The 19,448-nt window shown below is 44.4% G+C and overlaps 1 protein-coding gene and 1 pseudogene across 2 annotated transcripts in view; one reads left to right on the forward strand and one right to left on the reverse strand.

The window, feature by feature from the left end:
* The first annotated feature begins 3,234 nt into the window (after positions 1-3,234).
* LOC108529765 (arginyl-tRNA--protein transferase 1-like) overlaps positions 3,235-19,448 on the forward strand; it is a 136,371-nt gene continuing 120,157 nt past the window's right edge. Inside the window, 4 exon segments of the mRNA XM_017872261.1 lie at positions 3,235-3,463; positions 6,925-6,988; positions 8,824-8,886; positions 18,721-18,824. Of these exon segments, the coding sequence (XP_017727750.1) occupies positions 3,358-3,463; positions 6,925-6,988; positions 8,824-8,886; positions 18,721-18,824 (337 nt within the window). The 5' untranslated portion in view covers positions 3,235-3,357.
* LOC108529766 (heterogeneous nuclear ribonucleoprotein A3 pseudogene) lies at positions 14,946-16,486 on the reverse strand (annotated as a pseudogene). Its single transcript, XR_001885663.1, has one exon. The product of XR_001885663.1 is annotated as a heterogeneous nuclear ribonucleoprotein A3 pseudogene (transcript).

Raw genomic sequence — 19,448 nt, forward strand, 5'->3', positions numbered from 1 at the left:
TACAACACCTTTAGAGGGAAAGGAGAATGTGTTTTACTTTATTACCTTTAAGAAACATGATCTGAGCCTGTCCTCACCATGCAAAGATCCTTCACATCACCAGGACCTAGTGCCGAGCCTCACACTTGTGCTTTGTAGACTCAATATTATATCCGAGAACATAAAAAATGTTAATGGGGGCTGGGCGCAGTGGCTCACGCCTGTAATCCCAACAGGACTGGGAGGCCGAGGTGGGGGTATCATGAGGTCAGGAGTTGGAGACCAGCCTGGCCAACATGGTGAAACCCTGTCTCTACTAAAAATACAAAAATTAGCTGGGCATGGTGGGGCATGCGCCTGTAATCCAAGCTACTCAGGAGGCTGAGACAAGAGAATTGCTCAAATTCGGGAGGCGGAGGTTGCCACTGCACTCCACCCTGGGTGATGAGAGTGAAAGTCCATCTCAAAAAAAAAAAAAAAAGTTAATGGGACTGAAAAATTTTTCTGTCACCATTTTATTCTGTCAAGTAAGAATATGAAAAGCAGACAACTGTCTATTGCTAGCATCTCACGACATTCTAATGGTGTCCTCCGTTTTCCCCCAAAAAGGGAGAAACTAAATGAAGCTATTTTTTTTTTCATGGAAGACAAAAAAGTTGCCTCTGACCTTCAGCAAAGCAGACATTTAGGAACTCACATAGCTCCAAACCTAGTATTTGTTTATCTCTTTTCCATTTCAATTTCTTTTATCTTTATTACCTTTTCTCACTCCAAATGTCTGTTACTAGTTGTTTAACCTTGGGTAAATTATTTAGCCTCTCTGATCTACATTTCTTAACTTGTGAAACTGCCATAAGGATTAAAGGAGTTAACACATATGCTGGCTGGGCACAGTGGCACAGTGGCTCACACCTGTAATTCCAGCGCTTTGGACGGCCAAAGCAGGCTGAGCTCCCATGCTCAGGAGTTTGAGACTTGCCTGGGCAACATGATGAAACCCCATCTTTATTAAAAATACAAAAACTAGCCAGGCATGGTGGTATGCACTTGTAATCTCAGCTACTCAGTAGGCTGAGGTGGGATGATCACTTGAGCCCAGGAGGTTGAGACTGCAGTAAGCTTTGCTTGTGGCACCGCACTCTAGCCTGGGTGACAGTGAGACTGCCTCAAAAGGAAAAGACAAGCCAGGCGCAGTGGCTCATGACTGTAATCCCAGCACTTTGGGAGGGTGAGACGGGATGATCACCTGAGGTCAGGAGTTTTGAGACCAGCCTGGCCAACATGGTGAAACCCCGTCTCTACTAAAAATAAAAAATTAACCGGGTGTGGTGGTTCATGCCTGTAATCCCAGCTACTCGGGAGGCTGAGTCATGAGAACTGCTTGAACCCAAGAGGCAGAGGTTGCAGTGAGCCAAGCAAGATCATGCCACTGTACTCTGGCCTGGGCAAGAGTCAGACTCTGTCTCAAAAAAGAAAAGAAAGAAAAAGAAAAACAACACATATGCCTAGGACTTTGGACATTCTCATTATTTTTCAAGGCTGGCATGTCTTGAAGTGCCCTGGCAGAGGTTACTGTAGGACTTCACATAAGGTTGAGGCTTTAAAGGGACGGAAGTGAAGTGGGACAGGAATATTAAGACCAAAAAGTCTCCCGGTCCACCTTCTGTCCAGAGCATATTCTGCTCTCTTTCTGATGTATTTCACAGGCTTTGCTTTTGTTCAAAATGAGAGCTGGTCTGGGAAAGGGCTGGGAATAGTCAAATCTGCCATAAAGAACAAAATGGATGAAGCTTGACTTAAGAACATGAATACTGAGACATAACATGCAGCTTTCAAGTCTAAGAAGTTAGAGGAACCCCTGAGAAACTGCTGGATATTACATGGCCACTCCTTAGGTGCCATCTGATTGTGGGAGGCACAAGTGATGCTTGGCAGTATTAACAAGTCACCAGGCCACCAAGAAACCTCCTCCAGCTAGGTACATATCCAACACAGGCCCTTGGGGTCAAGAATGTCGAAACTCACCTCAAAAGTTTATTTCTATTTCTCTGGGTTTCATGATTTCACTTTTTAAAACATACCACTTTAAAAAAAATTAAATAATCAGCTTTATTGTTGACTGGGAAAACTATGAGGACAGACGGGTTTAAATTATCTGTGCACACAGAGGAAAGATAAGGCATATTACCTTGCTGGAACTCATTTTTATATTTTGCCCTAGACTGCTATTCCTTAAGAAATCTTCCTTAAAATAGTGGTTGCAAAATGGAGGCCCATGGGCTGGATTCAGCCTATAAAATTATTTTGTTTGGCCTGTAGAGTCAAAAAAAAAAAAATCTGTATTTCCAGCATCTCTTATCAAAAGTTGTATGTCGCACTGGACTTAGTGACACAAGACAGCAACTAGCTTTGATAGTTGTTTCCTTTAAAAGCCGTTAAGTGTTCTTTAATTTGGGAACCCTTGCCATTCACGGAACACCTGCTTGTATTCTTGTATTCATGGGCACTGGAATGCGTGCCAGCTGGTCTGGAAGCAGTTCCAACAAGTCACCTACACGGTGGCCAGGGGCGGCCTGAGAGGGAAACTTGCAATCCGGACCCGCTGGAAATGACTTTGGGATAATCACAACCTCCTGTCCTCAGTTTCCTTACCTGTGAAATGGGGCTGATAACGCATAGCTGTGGGAAGCACTGGCACAAATGCAGGGCTTGGGGGCACGACCACGATCCCCGCCCACGGGTCCCCGCGCCAGGCCTCGCTCTCCACCCCTCCCGCCGCGGGCCCCCGCGCTTCGCGGAGGTCGGCCCCGGGCGCCGAGAGGCGTGGTCGGCCCAAGCGGACCCTCGCGGCGGCCATGGCCTCGGTGGTGGAATACAAGGGCCTCAGGGCCGGCTACCACTGCGGCTACTGCGACTCCAAGGAGGGCAAAGCGTCCTGCGGTGAGTGTTCTCGACGCCGGAGCTGGCGCTGCCGCCTCGCGCCCAACCCCTGGCGCGCCCGCCGCGCCCGGACAGGCCCTCGGCGAGGGCAAGAGCAGACTCACGCCCGGACTCCCGCTTCCCTTCCCCTTTCAAGTCTCCCCATCCTGTTTCCCTTCCCGCTCCGTCTCTCCGCCTCACCCTCACTGACGACGGCGGCCCCTTACGGAGAAGGAACGGAAATAATGGAAAGCTGCCCTCGGTCAAGATGGCGCGGCCGGCGTCAGCTCCAAGTGGCGCCGGGCCGACCGGGCCTGCGGGCGCCGGAGTGGCTTCGCGCGAGCCTCGGGGGGCTCCCGGGCGGCGCGCTGCATTGTGGGGTGGCGGCGGCGGCGGCGGCTGCGGCGGCGGCTGCGGCTGCGACGCGGCGCCGGGCAGAGCGTTCGCGGGGCCGAGGCCATGGCTTTCTGGGCTGGGGGTTCGCCCAGCATCGTGGACTATTTCCCCAGCGAGGACTTCTACCGCTGCGGCTACTGCAAGAACGAGTCGGGCAGCCGCTCCAATGGTNCGCCGGGCCGACCGGGCCTGCGGGCGCCGGAGTGGCTTCGCGCGAGCCTCGGGGGGCTCCCGGGCGGCGCGCTGCATTGTGGGGTGGCGGCGGCGGCGGCGGCTGCGGCTGCGGCTGCGACTGCGACGCGGCGCCGGGCAGAGCGTTCGCGGGGCCGAGGCCATGGCTTTCTGGGCTGGGGTTCGCCCAGCATCGTGGACTATTTCCCCAGCGAGGACTTCTACCGCTGCGGCTACTGCAAGAACGAGTCGGGCAGCCGCTCCAATGGTGAGCGAGCCGGGCCGGCGGGCGTGGGAAGCCGGGCGCCCGGGTCTGGGGATCCCGGGGTCTCCCAGCGAGGACGCGAGGGGGCCGGAGCCCCTGGGCGGCCCCAGTGCCACGGCCGAGACGAAGGGGACACCCTCGGGAGGGCCGCGGCGCCAGCTTAACGGGGCAGCTTCGCGGTGCCTGTTCTGCAGGAAAATCCCCACCAGTGCCCAGACCCTCGAAATCGTTGTGGTCTCCCCAGAGTCGGGAGACGGACGCCCGTCTGGGGTAGATTGTGTGAGGTGAAGGATGGCGCGCAGTGCCAGGGAATGCCCCAGAGCCGTAGTTAATGTCCGGGGCGGATCGGTGGGTGCTGCGGTGGGAGCGTCCTGGGAGCGAGACGCGGTGCAGAAGGAGCTGTGGGTGTGCACACAGGTGCCGGTCTTGTGTGAATCAGACGTCCCTGGACGAATGTACAGGATGAGCCCCTTGCATCTCTGGGTTAAAAAAAAAAAAAAAAAAGACAAGAAACTGGTGACCGCGGTCGCTACCGGCGAGAGATTGTCCTGATCTGTTTGAAATTTTTACCATTTGCTTATATGCCGTGTCTTTCCTCCACCCACCCCGACGACAGCAAAGCCAGCCCACAAGTTTGTTTTGTTTTTCCATCGTGGTAAAGATTTCTTGGGGGGAGATTCGTTGTTGGTAAACAAAACATCGTGTTTATTTCCTCCTTTGCCATGCATTGGCCAATATAGAATGTCCAATCTATTATTTTAGTAGAACAGTCTAGCTTTGTGGAAAACGAGATTTGCATGAAAACACACAGGCATTTTCCATGAAAAAGGTGTAAGTGGGGAATGATTTGGTCGATAACGGTGTGTGCATTTACTCCTTCATTAAAAGTGTTTATTAAGTGCTTCTTGTGGGCGGCGGTCTTGAGTAGACAGTTATGCAATCATTAGAAGTGAGGATTATGAAGACTAAATGGAAAAATGCTTCCAGTTTGGAGTTAAACGGAGGAAATCAACGGGATGCAAATGCCTTATGCGACATGATTACAGTTCTGAAAGGAAGAAGGCCCGGAAGCACACCAAATAGTGACAGTGGTAATACGGCCTTAGAGTAATACGGATTTCTACCTTCTCTTTTTCAGAATTTTTGTATTTTGGCTATAATATTTATAAAATCAATAAGTTACATTAAACGTGCCTAAAATTAGTGTTTTAATAGGTCATTACTTATTTTTTCACAATAATTGTGGTAAGAGAAAATTGGCTAACATAAAATGTCTTGTATTTCACATTTTGTCGAAGAAACCTGCCTGCAACCTTTCCATCAAGAGAAAATAATCACCAATTTCTAGTATCTCGATTTTAATTTTAATACTCTTTATTATGGGGCATCTACTTAATTGGTAGGTGAGTTTTATTTTTTTATTTACAGGTGATGAAATTGAGGCTCATTGGGTAACAACTCCTTAGTGTCAGTGAATGCCTGCCAGGTTTCTGGATATTTCTGTTGGACTCCAGTGCCATGCTTTTCCCACTATATCCTGCTTTATCAAGCCTGTCTCTATCTTTACATATCTCTGATGTGATTTACTGTTTACAAAAGGGAAAAATCCATTTATTTATTTATTTTGAGATGGAGTTTCACTTTTGTTGCCCAGGCTGGAGTGCAGTGGCGTGATCTTGGCTCATCACAACCGCTGCCTCCCAGGTTAAAGGGATTCTCCTGCCTCAGCCTCCCGAGTAGCTGTGATTACAGGTGCCCGCCACCACGCCCAGCTAATTTTTTTGTATTTTTAGTGGAGATGGGTTTCACCATGTTGGCCAGGCTTGGTCTTGATCTCCCGACCTCAGGTGATCCACCCGCCTCGGCCTCCCAAAGTGCTGGGATTACAGACATGAGGCACCGTAAGCGGCCCATTTCTTTTTTAACTTTAGTTTTTTTTGTTTGTTTTTTAAAGAGACGGAGTCTTGCTCCTTTACTCAGGCTGGAGTGCAGTGGTGCGTTCATAGCTTACTGCAGCCTCAAATCTGGAATTCCTGGCCTCAAGCCTTCTCCCACCTCAGCCTCCCAAGTAGCTGGGACCATAGGCACAGGCCACAAAGCCTGATTAATTATTATCATTATTTATTTTTTGTGGAAAAGGAGACTTGCTATGTTGCCCAGGCTGGTCTTGAACTCCTGACCTCAAGTGATCTTCCACGTTGGCCTTCCAAAGTGTTGGGATTATAGGCTTTAGCCACCATCTCATGAAGCCTTAACTTTGGTTCTGATATGCCTTTAAATGTTTCTTCATAGACTTCGTTTTTTTTCGTAAGTTGTGTAATTATTCCATCATGTCGACAGCATCATAGTCCCTGTAATCATCTTCCTGTTGCTTGGCATTTGAGCTACTTTCAGTTCTTACACTTAGAAGGAATATTGTTACATGCTTTTCTCCAATTTTTAATGCTCAAGACTGTACCATAAATATACACCTGTATATAAATCAGGAGAACTAATAAGTACAAAACGTTTTGTTAAGTTTTCTGAAGAGACCAGTATGTTAAATCATTGGGGATATTATTAAACTTTGAAGGTCTGATGCAGTCAAATTGCAGTGAGGACCTAAATTTATGATGTCATAGAGACTATTGACTAATTCTCAAATAAATATAATTACTTTGATGTGTTTTATTGAATTAAAATATATATAATGTCATTTTTTATTTGTGCTGTATGTATGCCAAACTAACAGATGTGAAGTATGTACAAACTTTTCATTTATCCAATATGACAATATGAGTGTTTTGGAATTTTAACCTAAACACTCTTTTCTTTTTTTTTTTTTTTGAGACGGAATCTTACTCTGTCGCCAGGGCTGGAGTGCAGTGGCGTGATCTTGGCTCACTGCAATCTCCACCTCCCAGGTTCATGTGATTCTCCTGCTTCAGCCTCCTGAGTAGCTGGGATTACAGGCACCTGCCACTATGCCCAGCTAAATTTTGTATTTTAGTAGAGATGGGGTTTCACCATGTTGGCCAGGCTGGTCTCGAACTCCTGACCTCGTGATTTGCCTGCCTCGGCCTCCCAAAGTGCTGGGATTACAGGCATGAGCCACCATGCCCGGCCAAACACTCCTATTTTTAAAAATCACACTTTGAATTTAAAAAAGAAAAAAGGTTACCCTGCCGTAATTAACACACTACTTATTTTTTCAGGTATGTGGGCACATTCCATGACAGTACAGGATTATCAGGATCTCATAGACCGAGGATGGCGAAGGTAAAGCTTCCTGATACAAAGAGATTTTCTACGGTTACTCAGGTTCTTGAAAAATACAGCATGCCTTTAAAATGCTTTCCTGTTGTTGGAAAGAGGTTTAAGAAAATTTTTATTATATTCTTTGTGTAGTGATTTTTTTCTCTTTTAAAAAACTTTATTAGGAAAATGTCAAATATCTATAAAAGCAGAGAATACTTTAGAATGAACCTCAGGTACCTATCACTAAGCTTCAGCAGTTATTAACCTTCTGCCAATAATGTTTGATTCTCCTGCTCCTTCTTTTAATATTTAACAGCAAATTGCATCAGTAGGTTATTATGACATTTATCCTATCAATAGATCGGCAATAAGTATGTATCTCTAAGAGAGAGGTCTTTTTTTCTTTTTAACTTATCCACAATGTTGTATCTCACCTTACAAAATTATTAAAAATTCTTCGATGTTACCTGTTAGCTACTTTTTATTAGATTTTCCAGATTGTCTCAAAAATGTCTTCTTTAACAGTTTATTTGAATAAGGATTTCCTTAAAGTCCTCACATGGCCTGTTTTGAGTAGTTATTTTTATGTGGATGATTTTTAAGTAACTCTCAGGTAAAGTTCCTTGTGTAAATATAAGTGATAGTAAATACAGTACGCTAACACTCGCCAAAGACACGGGATTGGGAGCACCAGCCGAAACATCACAACTTTCCTTAAACTTAATGAGATTCGAAAGGTAGACATAGGTCAGATTTTAAAGGGCTTTGTATGCCATGATAAGGAACTTCTTTTTTTTTTTTTTAGAGACAAGGTCTCACTCTGTTGCCCAGGCTAGAGTACAGTGGCATCATCATAGCTCACTGTAATCCCAAATTCCCACACTCAAGTGATCCTTTTGCCTCAGCCTCTGCAGTTTCTAGGACTACCGGTGTGCATCACAACACCTGGCTAATTTTTCAGTTTTGTAAGATCTTGCTGTGTTGCCCATGCTGGTCTCGAACACCTGGTTGCAAGTGTTCTTCCACCTTAGCTTTTCAACGTGTTGGGATTATAGGTATGAACCCCCATGCCTGGCCAGAACTTTTAAAAGGTAGAAGGTAGTCATGGAAGGATTTTATGGTAAGAGAAATGTGATGGAATTTGTTTTAGAAAAGATTGTTCAAATGGCTGAGAGGTATTTGAGGGGGTGGTCATAGAGGCAGGAAGGAGTTCAGAGGTTATTGTGCTATCCAGATGTGCGATGATGAGGACTGTCACCTTAGTGGCAATGGTGATAGAGAAGAGGGGACAATTTAAGATAGGGTTTAAAGTGGGGGAAAGCTTGCTGGCAGGATATAGAGGTGAATTCCAGGGAGGAGTCTAAAATGACTCCCAGCTTTCTGACTTGAGAACAGAATGAACAGTTCCGTTACTACCATAGACCTGGAATGCATGGAAAGAACCGGCTTAGTTTTGGGTACTCTGCTGGCGCATGTGGAATACCCAAATGTGGTTGTTACAGGCAGCACATACATGAGTCCCACAGCATTGTGGGCATTTCTCTCATTGCCCTTGTGGTATTGAGGATTGGTGGCAGGTAAAGACAGAGCAGGGGTGGCAGATGCTGGTGAGAAGGTAACTGAGATGATTGGCCTTGGGGTACTGAAGTAAAGCTTTAGGAAATAAAAGGCAGGGTTCTAAATTTTGGTACATGCACTTTGAAGATTATTTAGCTTATGAATAGTAATTAAACCTACATGCATTTCTACAATATTGATTAGATTTTTTTACCCTTAATTTAATGCTCCTGTGCTAGGCTGTTTTGGTAAAAGTGAAAAATATATAAGACATTAACAAACTATTTTTATAATTTTAGAAGTGGAAAATATGTGTACAAACCTGTCATGAATCAAACATGTTGTCCTCAGTACACAATAAGGTAAGAATTTTAATTAACAGAAAGAGGATTTATAATGTGAAGATTGTGTATGATTTTTTAGTAGTCTCTTGTGCTTTAAATAATGTTTATTTCCGCTCTAGGTAGATGTCCTTTAAAAGGAAAAGTAAATGAGTTATGTCTTGTTTTCATACTGATGCTGTATTTATGTGCTGATCAGTAGTTTTTAGTAATACTGTTTGATTGGTTCAGATACAAATATGATGTGAAAAATATACCCTCTTAATTTAGCAGTCTTGTCAATGAATGCCAGGAAATACTGGGAAAATGTTGGCAAATATTCACATTACTTTTGGATGTTAAATATTATAGGACTTAGCTTAGGATTTTCTACATTCTGGTATATTGCTTGACACAGTGCTTGTGTTCAAGCAATACTACAGGCTCCTATAAATTACTTGGTAGGCTCATGTTCTCATGTTGTGGGATTCGGGAGGACGAGAGAGACCTGGGGTTAAAACAGGAGAATCTTCATTGAGTACACTCAGGCCCAGCTGACTCAATGTCCACAAGACTGGGCCCAGAACAAAGACTTTTATACACACTTCACAAAATGGGGTGGGCTAACTTGAAGCAAGCTTACAGTGGCGTGAAAGCAGGGATACAGAGGCAGGACAAACTCAGGATTCCACATGACCATTGCCAAGCAACCCAGATGTCCGTGATCTAGGTTTGCCTGGCCTTATCTCATAATCTTCACTATGGTGCCCAGGCAGCCGTAGTTCAGGCCTACTCAGGCTTCTCATGACATTCGTTGTACTTCTCAGATAAAACAGAATACTTGAAGTCACTGGTTACAGAGAACTGGCATTTATAAACTCATTCCATAAAACAAAGGAAAATTTGTTTTTTCTTCTCCCTATGTTGAGTGCCGGGAGAATCTCCAGAGCACATTAGATAATATTATCAAGGCTTTTCCTGGGTCTGGGCTGTGCCTGTTGCTGCCTCTGGGACAAGTCAACCTAATACAGGAAAGCTTATTTATCTTTCTTTTTACTTTTATTTTTCTTTAATTTCCCGCCTCACTTACTTATCAGTGGGAGCTAAACCTTGGGTGCTTGGACATAAAGATGGCAAAAGTAGAAGCTGGAGACTGCTAGAGGAGGAGGGAGGGCGCGAGCTAAAGATTGAAAAACCAGCTTGGGTATGATGATCAGTACCTGGGTGGTGGGATCATCCATATTGCAAACCTCACCATCATGCAATATATGCAGGTCACCAACCTGTACCTATACCCCCTGAATCTAAAATAAAAGTTGAAAAAAAATTAATTGGAAGGGAGAGGGCTTAAATTTAATCTGCCACCTGCACTTAGAGTTCAGTTTTTTTTTTTTTTTTTTGAGACGGAGTCTCGCACTGTTGCCTGGGCTAGAGTGCAATGGCGTCATCTCGGCTCACTGCAACTTCTGCCTCCTGGGTTCAAGTGATTCTCGTGCCTCAGCCTCTTGAGTAGCTGGGATTACAGGTGCCTGCCACCACGCCCGGCTAATTTTTTGTATTTTTAGTAGAGATGGAGTTTCACTATGTTGGCCAGGCTGGTCTTGAACTCCTGACCTCATGATCCACCTGCCTCAGCCTCCCAAAGTGCTGGTATTACAGGCGTGAGCCACTGCGTCCAGCCCAGAGTCCAGTTTTCTTAAATGGGAAACTTAAACCAAAGTCTGTTTTCCTACAGAGTCTTTGTTGGACTTTTTTATAATCTTTTGGATTTTCCATGCTATCTTCTCACCTCACCCTAACATAGAAGAATCTTCTCTCTTACTCTGTTTATAAGGTCATCATCACCTTTTTCTTCTTTTTTCTTTTTTTTTGAGACAGGGTCTTGCTCAGGCTGGAAAGCAGTAGCACAACGGTGGCTCATTGCAGCCTTCCTGCTAGGCTCAAGTGATCCTCCCACCTCAGCCTCCCAAATAGTTAGGATTGTACACACCACCAGGCCTGGCAAATTAAATTTTTTTTTTTTTTTTTTTTTTTTTTTTATAGAGAAGGGGTCTTGCTATGTTTCCTAGGCTGATCTCACCATGTTTCCTAGGCTGATCTCCAACTCCTAGGCTCAAAGGAGCCTTCTGCCTCAGCCTCCCGAAGTGCTGGGATCATAGGTGTGAGCTACTGCACCTGAACCTTTTTTTTGATAGAAAATGTGAAAAGTACATTAACATTTTGAGGTATGTATTTGCCTCCAATTTCAATGTGTATATATATTCATAAAATTAAAAGACAGTTTTACTTTAAGAAATGAAAAATTAAAAAAACAGTTTTTTATCCATACTTTTTTGTTTGGTCCTCAAAGCTATCTGACTTGGTTGCTCTTAACTTGTTTTTGGATTGCAAACCATTTTGAGAATTTGATGAGAGCTGCCTCCTGCCCAAAGGCATGTAGACAAAAATATGTAACATTTTGCATATCCTCCCCACTGAGACTGAGTCTTGCTCTGTCGCCCAGGCTGGAGTGCAATGGTGCGATCTCAGCTCATTGCGGTGTCCACCTCCTGGGTTCTAGCAATGCTCCTGCCTTAGCCATCTGAGTAGCTGGGACTACAGGTGCCTGCCACGAGGCCTGGTTAGTTTTTGTATTTTTAGTAGAGACAGGGTTTCACCATGTTGGCCACGCTAGTCGAACTCATGATCTACCCACCTCAAAGTGCTGGGGTTACAGGTGTGAGCCACCATGCCCAGCACATTTTGCCTGTTAATTTTAGGATGATTGCAGACTCCCAAAGGTTCACTGATCCTTGATTAGGAGCCTTCTCTTTTTTTTTTTTTTTTTTTTTTTTGAGATGGAGTCTTGCTCTGTTGCCCAGGCTGGAATGCAGTGGCTGGTGCTATCTTGGCTCGCTGCAACTTCTGCCTCCCAGGTTTGAGCGATTCTCCTGCCTCAGCCTCCAGACTAGCTGGGATTACAGGCGTGCACCACCACACCCGGCTAATTTTTTTGTTATTTTTAGTAGAGACGGGTTTCGCCATGTTGGCTAAGCTGGTCTCAAACTCCTGACCTCAGGTGATCTGCCTGCCTCGGCCCCTCAAAGTGCTGGTGTGTCCAGAGTTGGTTCCTTCTGTTGGGTTCTTGGTCTTGCTGACTTCAAGAATGAAGCCACAGACCCTTGCAGTGAGTGTTACAACTCTTAAAAGGTGGCGCAGACCCAAAGAGTGAGCAGCAGCGAGATTTATTGTGAAGTGCAAAAGAACAAAGCATCCACAGTGTGGAAGGGGACCCGAATGGGTTGCCGCTGCTGGCTGGGGTGGCCAGCTTTTATTTCCTTATTTGTCCCTGCCCATGTCCTGGTGATTGGTCCATTTTACAGAGTGCTGATTGGTCAATTTTTCAAACCTCTAGCTAGGCACAGAGCGCTGATTGGTGCATTTTACAATCCTCTAGCTAGCTACAGAGCGTCGATTGGTGCATTTTACAATCCTAGCTACAGAGGGCTGATTGGTGCATTTTACAAACTTCTTGTGAGACAGAAAAGTTCTTCAAGTCCCCACCCTACCCAGAAGTCCAGCTGGCTTCACATCTTACTGGGATTACAGGCGTGAGCCACCACACCCGGCCAGGAGCCTTCTCTTTTACCTAACTGGCTGTTGGATTGGCAGAGGACAAGAAAAATGGGGTCTGGTTTGCTGACACTGTGTCATTACACAAAGAATAGAATGACAGAGTATCTTGTGCTGTCCTCTTTCAGCTTTCATGGTTATAAAGAGAAGGTATCTTCTAAGGCAGAAGTCATTTGTCTTCAATTAGCAATTTATTGGATTATGGACAGGATTCTATTCATAAATTTGAAGTTGATTGGCTTAATCTATGATCAGAAAAGGGTGATTTGGAATGGTTAAAGAAAAAAGAATCTAAATTGTGTTTGGTGCCTGTTACATGGAAAGCACTATTCTAAGTATATTGCCTTTATAAAAGGGGATTCAATTAGCATTGTGAAACAAAGTAGTTATGTGATTTTTGCATTTTACCTGGCATCAAATGTTTCCTGAATTGCTTCTCTTTGTAACTTCATTATACATCATCTTTTTTTTGTTTTTTGAGACAGAATCTTGCTTAGTCGCCCAGGCTGGAGTGCAGTGGCGTGATCTCTGCTCACTGCAACCTCTGCCTCCCAGGTTCAAGTGATTCTTCTGCCTCAGCCTCCCGAGTAGGTGGGACTACAGGCACATGTCACCACGCCCGGCTAATTTTTGTATTTTTAGTGGAGACAGGGTTTCACCATATTGGCCAGGCTGGTCTGGAACTCCTGACCTCAGGATCTGCCTGCCTCAGCCTCCCAAAGTGCTGGGATTACAGGCATGAGCCACCGGGCCCAGCCACATCATCTTATGGAGTCATTTTCCATATTTAGTCCTCTGGTTATTTTTACCTTGTATGTAACAGTAGTTACAGTGAGAGCTTAGATAAAGAAGAGGGGCTTATAGCTAACAGCTTAGCTTCTTTGTTAGTCAGAAGTTAGAGACTCTCTAGTATGTGTGTATAAATGAGGATGAACTTTTCTGGCTATGGTTTTTTTTTTTAAGTTTTTTATTTTATCAGAATTGCACATGCTCATAAACTGTCAAGTTGCAATAAAGCTTGTTTTGGAAAAGCAGTCCCCAAACCCGCCTTTCCCATTTCCTGTTCCCCATGGCAGTCATCTTGAAACATTTTAACTAATTCTTTTGGTTTTTCATCTCCCTGTCTTTAAGCAACATGCTTATATAATTGTAACACTTGCTTTTTTTTTTTCTTTTTCTATTTGTTTTCTCCATTATTTCCAGGCTTCTCTCTGTGGAAGACAAGGATTTAGTTTTCTCTTATCCCTGTTTCCCCGCCACATTCAAGCTCCTTTTTGTCCCCATCCCCAGCTTTCCACTTAGAAGTCGTGTAATTTTGGGCAGATGTATTCACATCCATTGTGACTGTAAATATGCTTCATAACTGAGCCATGGCTGGTACTACACTTACTTTTCCTGCACAAGTTTTTGTTCTCCTTGGAGTTACTCATTATCTTTTTTGTTTGCATGGTCTATGTAACTAGGACCAGATTATCTTGAAAATAAATCCCAGTTATGTAAGTTTCTTCTTAGTATGTTTAAACGCACTAAGTGCTAATGATCGCTTTTATCTACTTGAGAAAAGTCCCTTGTGGAGCCTTCTGACCTGCTTGATCTGAACAGGGTACCCCCACACCTGAAGCATCACGGTCAGCCTGGGCTTTTTTTTTTTTTTTTTTTTTTGAGACCGAGTTTTGCTCTTGTTGTCCAGGCTGGAGTGTACTGGCGCAATCTCAGTTCACTGCAGCCTCCGCCTCCTGGGCTAAAGTGATTCTCCTGCCTCAGCCTCCTGAGTAGCTGGAATTACAGGCGCCCACCACTATGCCTGGCTAATTTTTGTATTTTTAGTAGAGATGGGGTTTCCTCATGTTGACCAGGCTGGTCTCGAACTCCTGACCTCATGTGATCCACCCACCTCGGCCTCCCAAAGTGCAGGGATTATAGGTGTGAGCCACCATGCACAGCCTGGGCTATTCTTTTTACTGTCATCTTGGGGATTTTTTTTTTTTTTTTTTTTGAGATGGAGTCTCGCTCTGTGGCCCAGGCGGGAGTGCAGTGGCGCGATCTCAGCTCACTGCATCCTCCGCCTCCCAGATTCAAGTGATTCTCCTGCCTTAGCCTCCCAAGTAGCTGGGACTATAGGTGTATGCCACCATGTCTGGCTAAATTTTTGTATTTTTAGTAAAGACAGGGTTTCACCGTGTTAGCCAGGATGGTCTCAATCTCCTGACCTCGTGATCCACCCGCCTCAGCTTCCCCAAAGTGCTGGGATTACAAGCGTGAGCCATTGTGCCTGGCCTGGGGATTCTTTTTAGCACCTGAGTTGGAAACCCTTCTTTCTTGGATTATTCCCTTGTTTTAGTGAAGTACATCTTCTAATAGAGAAAGTGCATAAGAGGTACATTTTTGAGACCTTGTGTGTCTGCAAACTTTGATTCACTGCTGAAAGTTAACTTTAGTTTGGGAGGATACCACTGTTGAGAAGTGCAGTGGTATTCTTTTTTTTTTTCTTTTAAAGTTAAAATTCCTAAATTTTTTATTCCTGGTACCACTACCACAATTTACAGGGCAATATACCTGATGTAATGAAAAGAAAAAGAAAAAGACAAAGCTACAACAGATAAAAGACCTCAGGAATGTACATCTAATTGACATTACATTGCATTAATCAATAGCTGCACTTTGTGCAAACTGTGGCTATGACAGTCCTGAACAAGAAGGGTTTCCTGTTTAAGCTGCAGTAACTTTTCTGACTATGGATCATCGTTCCTTCTGTGGCAGATTTTTACAGTTCTTCTAATGCATTTGGGACGACTGTCTCAAAGTAACCTGCAGCTTTCCTGACAACGCCTCGCTCTCTCTCCTGCTAAGAACTGTAGCCCTTTTCTGCTGTTCTTAGAACCTTCTGCTACCATATTCACCACTTCCACCACCAGATCCATAACCACCACCATAGGGACTGCCTGAGCTTCTTCCACCAAAACTGCCCCCTTTCATGGGTCCATAATTTGATTGCTGTTGTCCACTATAATTTCCAAAATCATTATAGTTCCCACCACCACCGTAGTTACCACCGCCAAAGTTTCCTCCTTCATTGTAACCATCATATCCTCCACCACCGCCACCATATCCACCACCTTGGTTTCCATATCCTGGTCCACCACCACCATAGCCCCCTCTACTACTATAACCAGGACCACCGCCATAGTTGCCACCATCACCTCCAAATCCATTATATCCACCATCACCTCCTCCATAACTACCTCTGCTACCACCACCTCCACCACCATAGCCTCCTCTTCCACCAAAGTTTCCACCACGGCCAAAATTACCTCCACCACCTCCAAAGTTTCCTCCACGACCCATAAAATTGCCAGATCCACCTCCACGACCTCTCTGTGATCCAGCAGACTGCATCTCTTGTTTAGAAAGGGCCTTTTTCACTTCACAATTATGCCTATTAATAGTGTGGTATTTCTGAACAACAATTTTATCAACTGTATCATGATCATCAAAAGTTACAAAAGCAAATCCTCTCTTTTTTCCACCCTGCCTGTCTTCCATAACTTCTATGGTTTCAATCTTGCCATACTTTTCAAAATAGTTTCTCAAATTATATTCTTCTGTATCTTCTTTAATACCACCAACAAAAATTTTCTTCACTGTTAGATGGGCACCAGGCTTTACAGAATCCTCTCTAGAAACAGCTCTCTTTGGTTCCACTACACGCCCATCAGCCTTATGTGGTCGAGCACACATTGCTGCATCCACCTCTTCAACACAGGAATAAGTCACAAAACCAAAGCCCCTGGAACGTTTTGTTTGGGGGTCTCTCATTACCACACAATCTGTGAGTGTGCCCCATTTCTCCAAATGTTCTCTTAAACTATCATCTGCAGTTTCAAAGCTCAGACCGCCAATACACAGTTTTCTCAACTGCTCTGGTTCCTTTGGATCATGGCCCTCCTCCCCGCCGGCGGCGACGGCGACCGCCGGAGTCGGGCTGGGTGCGACTGGGCGGCGGTTTTACCTCCATTTTGAGACCGGACTCGCCTCTTCCAACTCGAGTTCAATATGGGACCGAGAGGAAGAGGCCGAGAAGTGCAGTGGTATTCTGATTCTCATGCCTTTATCTGAGACGTATTCTTTCTCTTTGGAAGCGTTCCTTTTTGTTGTTGTTGTTTGTTTTTTGAGATGGAGTCTCGTTCTGTTGTTGCCCAGGCTGGAGTGCAGTGATATGATCTCTGCTCACTACAAGCTCCGCCTCTTGGGTTCCCGCCATTCTCCTGCCTCAGCCTCCCGAGTAGCTGGGACTACAGGCGCGCGCCACCTCGCCCAGCTAATTTTTTGTGTTTTTAGTAGAGATGAGTTTCACCGTGTTAGCCAAGATGGTCTCCATCTCCTGACCTTGTGATCTGCCCGCCTCAGCCTCCCAAAGTGCTGGGATTACAGGTGTGAGCCACTGTGCCCCGCCGAAGCTTTTCTTTTCTTTTTCTTGTTTTTTTTTTTTTTTTTTTTTTTTTTTTTTTGAGATGGAGTCTCACTCTGTTGCCTAGCCTCTCTTTGGAAACTTTTCTGTCCTCTGTTCTTACATTTCATAGTCAGTTTGGCTGTGTGTCTGTTTTAATCCATCACAGACGAACTGGAGGGGCCCTTCTTAACCTGGGGGCTCGTCCCATCTTATCCTTTAGTTCAGGGAAATTTTCTTAAATTTTTTGTTCTCTCTTTTCACCTCCATTTTCTTCTTTTTTAAATGCCTTTATTTAGCTTTTGGACCTTTTAAATGGGTCTCTGACTTGACCTTTTGTCTTCGGTTTTTCATCTTTTTTTGCAGAATCTTCTGGGAGGTTTCTTCAACTTAAGTTTTCAGGTCTTCTACTGAATTTTACGTTTCTCCTGTCACATTTTTACTTCTGAAGGTCTTTTTGTTCTCCGACTCTTGTTTGGTTAATAACACCTTGTTATTTTATGGCTCTAGTGGCTTAATAAACGAGATCTTTCTAAGGATTTTTTTAAAAGGTTCTCTTCTTTTTGCCGTGGTCTGTGTCCTTCAAGTTACTTTCTCCAGTTTGTTTGGTACCTATCTTTTCAGCGGAGGCTCTCCTCGAGTGTCTGGTGATTAGGCCTTTTCAGTGTTCCCTTGGAAATTCCGTGTCCCCAATGGGTTTTGTGTATTGTGGGTCTTGGGTATTTCTTGGCCTTGTGTACTGTGGGTGATCTGGCGGGGCTGTTCTGTTGGGGAATCCCTGATGTTAGTATTTTTAGGTCTGATCACGTTCTGGAGAGAAAGTGTTACATAACCTGCTGCTGTTCTGGAGCTGGGTTGGTGATCTCAACGTGTACCGTGTACACTTTCATTTAAGCCGTTTTCAGTAGTACCCCTGCTTTCAGCTGTGGCTTGCATCCGTCCTGTAAGAGGCTCTTTGTTACTCTTTCCTGAAAGTTTGCAGTTTTCTGCTGGGTTGAGTAGGGAGTCGTCTAGTCACCTGTGGGTGGGAGAGGGGATCTGGTGTCTATCCTAACTGCTTGGAAAATAAGACTTTGAAGGGATCTTTCTATTTTTAGACATACTTTCACTCATATTTCCAGAGCTATGAGGTGTCACCAATCCCTTATACTTTTAAGGGTAATATAGAGAAAATTGGCTTTTTGGGTTTTTTTTTTTCCACTATTGGCCTAGGATTCAACTTTCTTTGGTCTGTTAAAGCAGCATTGCTTTGTACATCTGTTTTCAAGCTTCTAACACTTCTCTCCTTCTCTTTTTTTTAGTGTTTTATGTCTTTCTCTTTTTTTTGGGAAAAAAAAAATCTTTTGCTGGGAGCCCAGGTGGCTCATACATGTAATCCCAGCACTTTGGGAGGCCGAGGCAGGTGGATCACGAGGTCAGGAGTTCGAGACCAGCCTGACCAACATGGCGAAACAGTGTCTCTACTAAAAATACAAAAATTAGCCGGACGTGATGGCGCATGCCTGTCATCCCAGCTACTTAGGAGGCTGAGGCAGGAGAATCACTTGAACCTGGGAGGCGGAGGTTGCAGTGAGCCAAGATACCGCGACTGTACTCTAGTCTGGGCGACAGAGTGAGACTCTACCTCAAAAGAAAAAAAAATCTCTTAACTCTAGTCTTAGTGTGATGTGGGCTGGGATTAGAGGCTACATTAAGCCCCATCTTTAACCAGAAATCTCAGGCATGAGATGGTCCCATTGTACTAGGTGACATCCAGAACTGATTTCATTTCTTCAAGGTTTGAGTTCACTTTTTAAATATTTATTTTGCTTTCCTAGGTGCCGACCTTTACAGTTTCAGCCTTCAAAATCTCACAAGAAGGTTTTGAAAAAAATGTTGAAATTTCTGGCTAAAGGGGAGGTTCCCAAAGGAAGTTGTGAGGGTAAGATGGGCTGGGTCTAAAAACGATTTACTGTCTGTCTTTGCAACAGTCCCACTTTCAGTCATCTTAGATAGAGGAAGGGTCATTAATACCGTCACATACTACTATGATGACAGCAACTACTGTTAACACTGCTGTTACTGTTACCATCGGCCCCCAAGTCAAGGTACAGGGAATATATCAGAAGAGTTTAGCTTGGAAAGAATATTGAGGATTATGTTAAAGATGTGATTTCTTGGAGTTTATCAACCAGAATGCTTTGATGACTCATCTTTCTTGATCCTAATACTATCCTTATCAAGTAAATAGAAAGTGCCATTGTCTCTCAAGAAGCAAGTGCTTACATGTGGTTTGTACAGGATTCCCCTATTCCTTTTAATGCTGAATAAAGATCAGCTTTTCTGTGTTTGAATGAGGCTTTTACTTCAGTAAATTATACTGTTTGAAATCCTCTTATCTGTGTGATCAGTTTTGAATTGTGAGTGGCTTTGCTGAAAGATAATAACATGTATTTAACTTTAGTTGCACATGATTTACTTTTTTTCCTTAGTCTTTTTACCAATTTTGGTTTTATTTCTTTAAATTTTCATGCTGGGGCCGGACGTGGTGGCTCACGCCTGTAAT

This window comes from Rhinopithecus bieti, unplaced genomic scaffold, assembly GCF_001698545.2.
Source record: "Rhinopithecus bieti isolate Rb0 unplaced genomic scaffold, ASM169854v2 scaffold_6710, whole genome shotgun sequence".
Classification (NCBI taxonomy): Eukaryota; Metazoa; Chordata; class Mammalia; order Primates; family Cercopithecidae; genus Rhinopithecus; species Rhinopithecus bieti.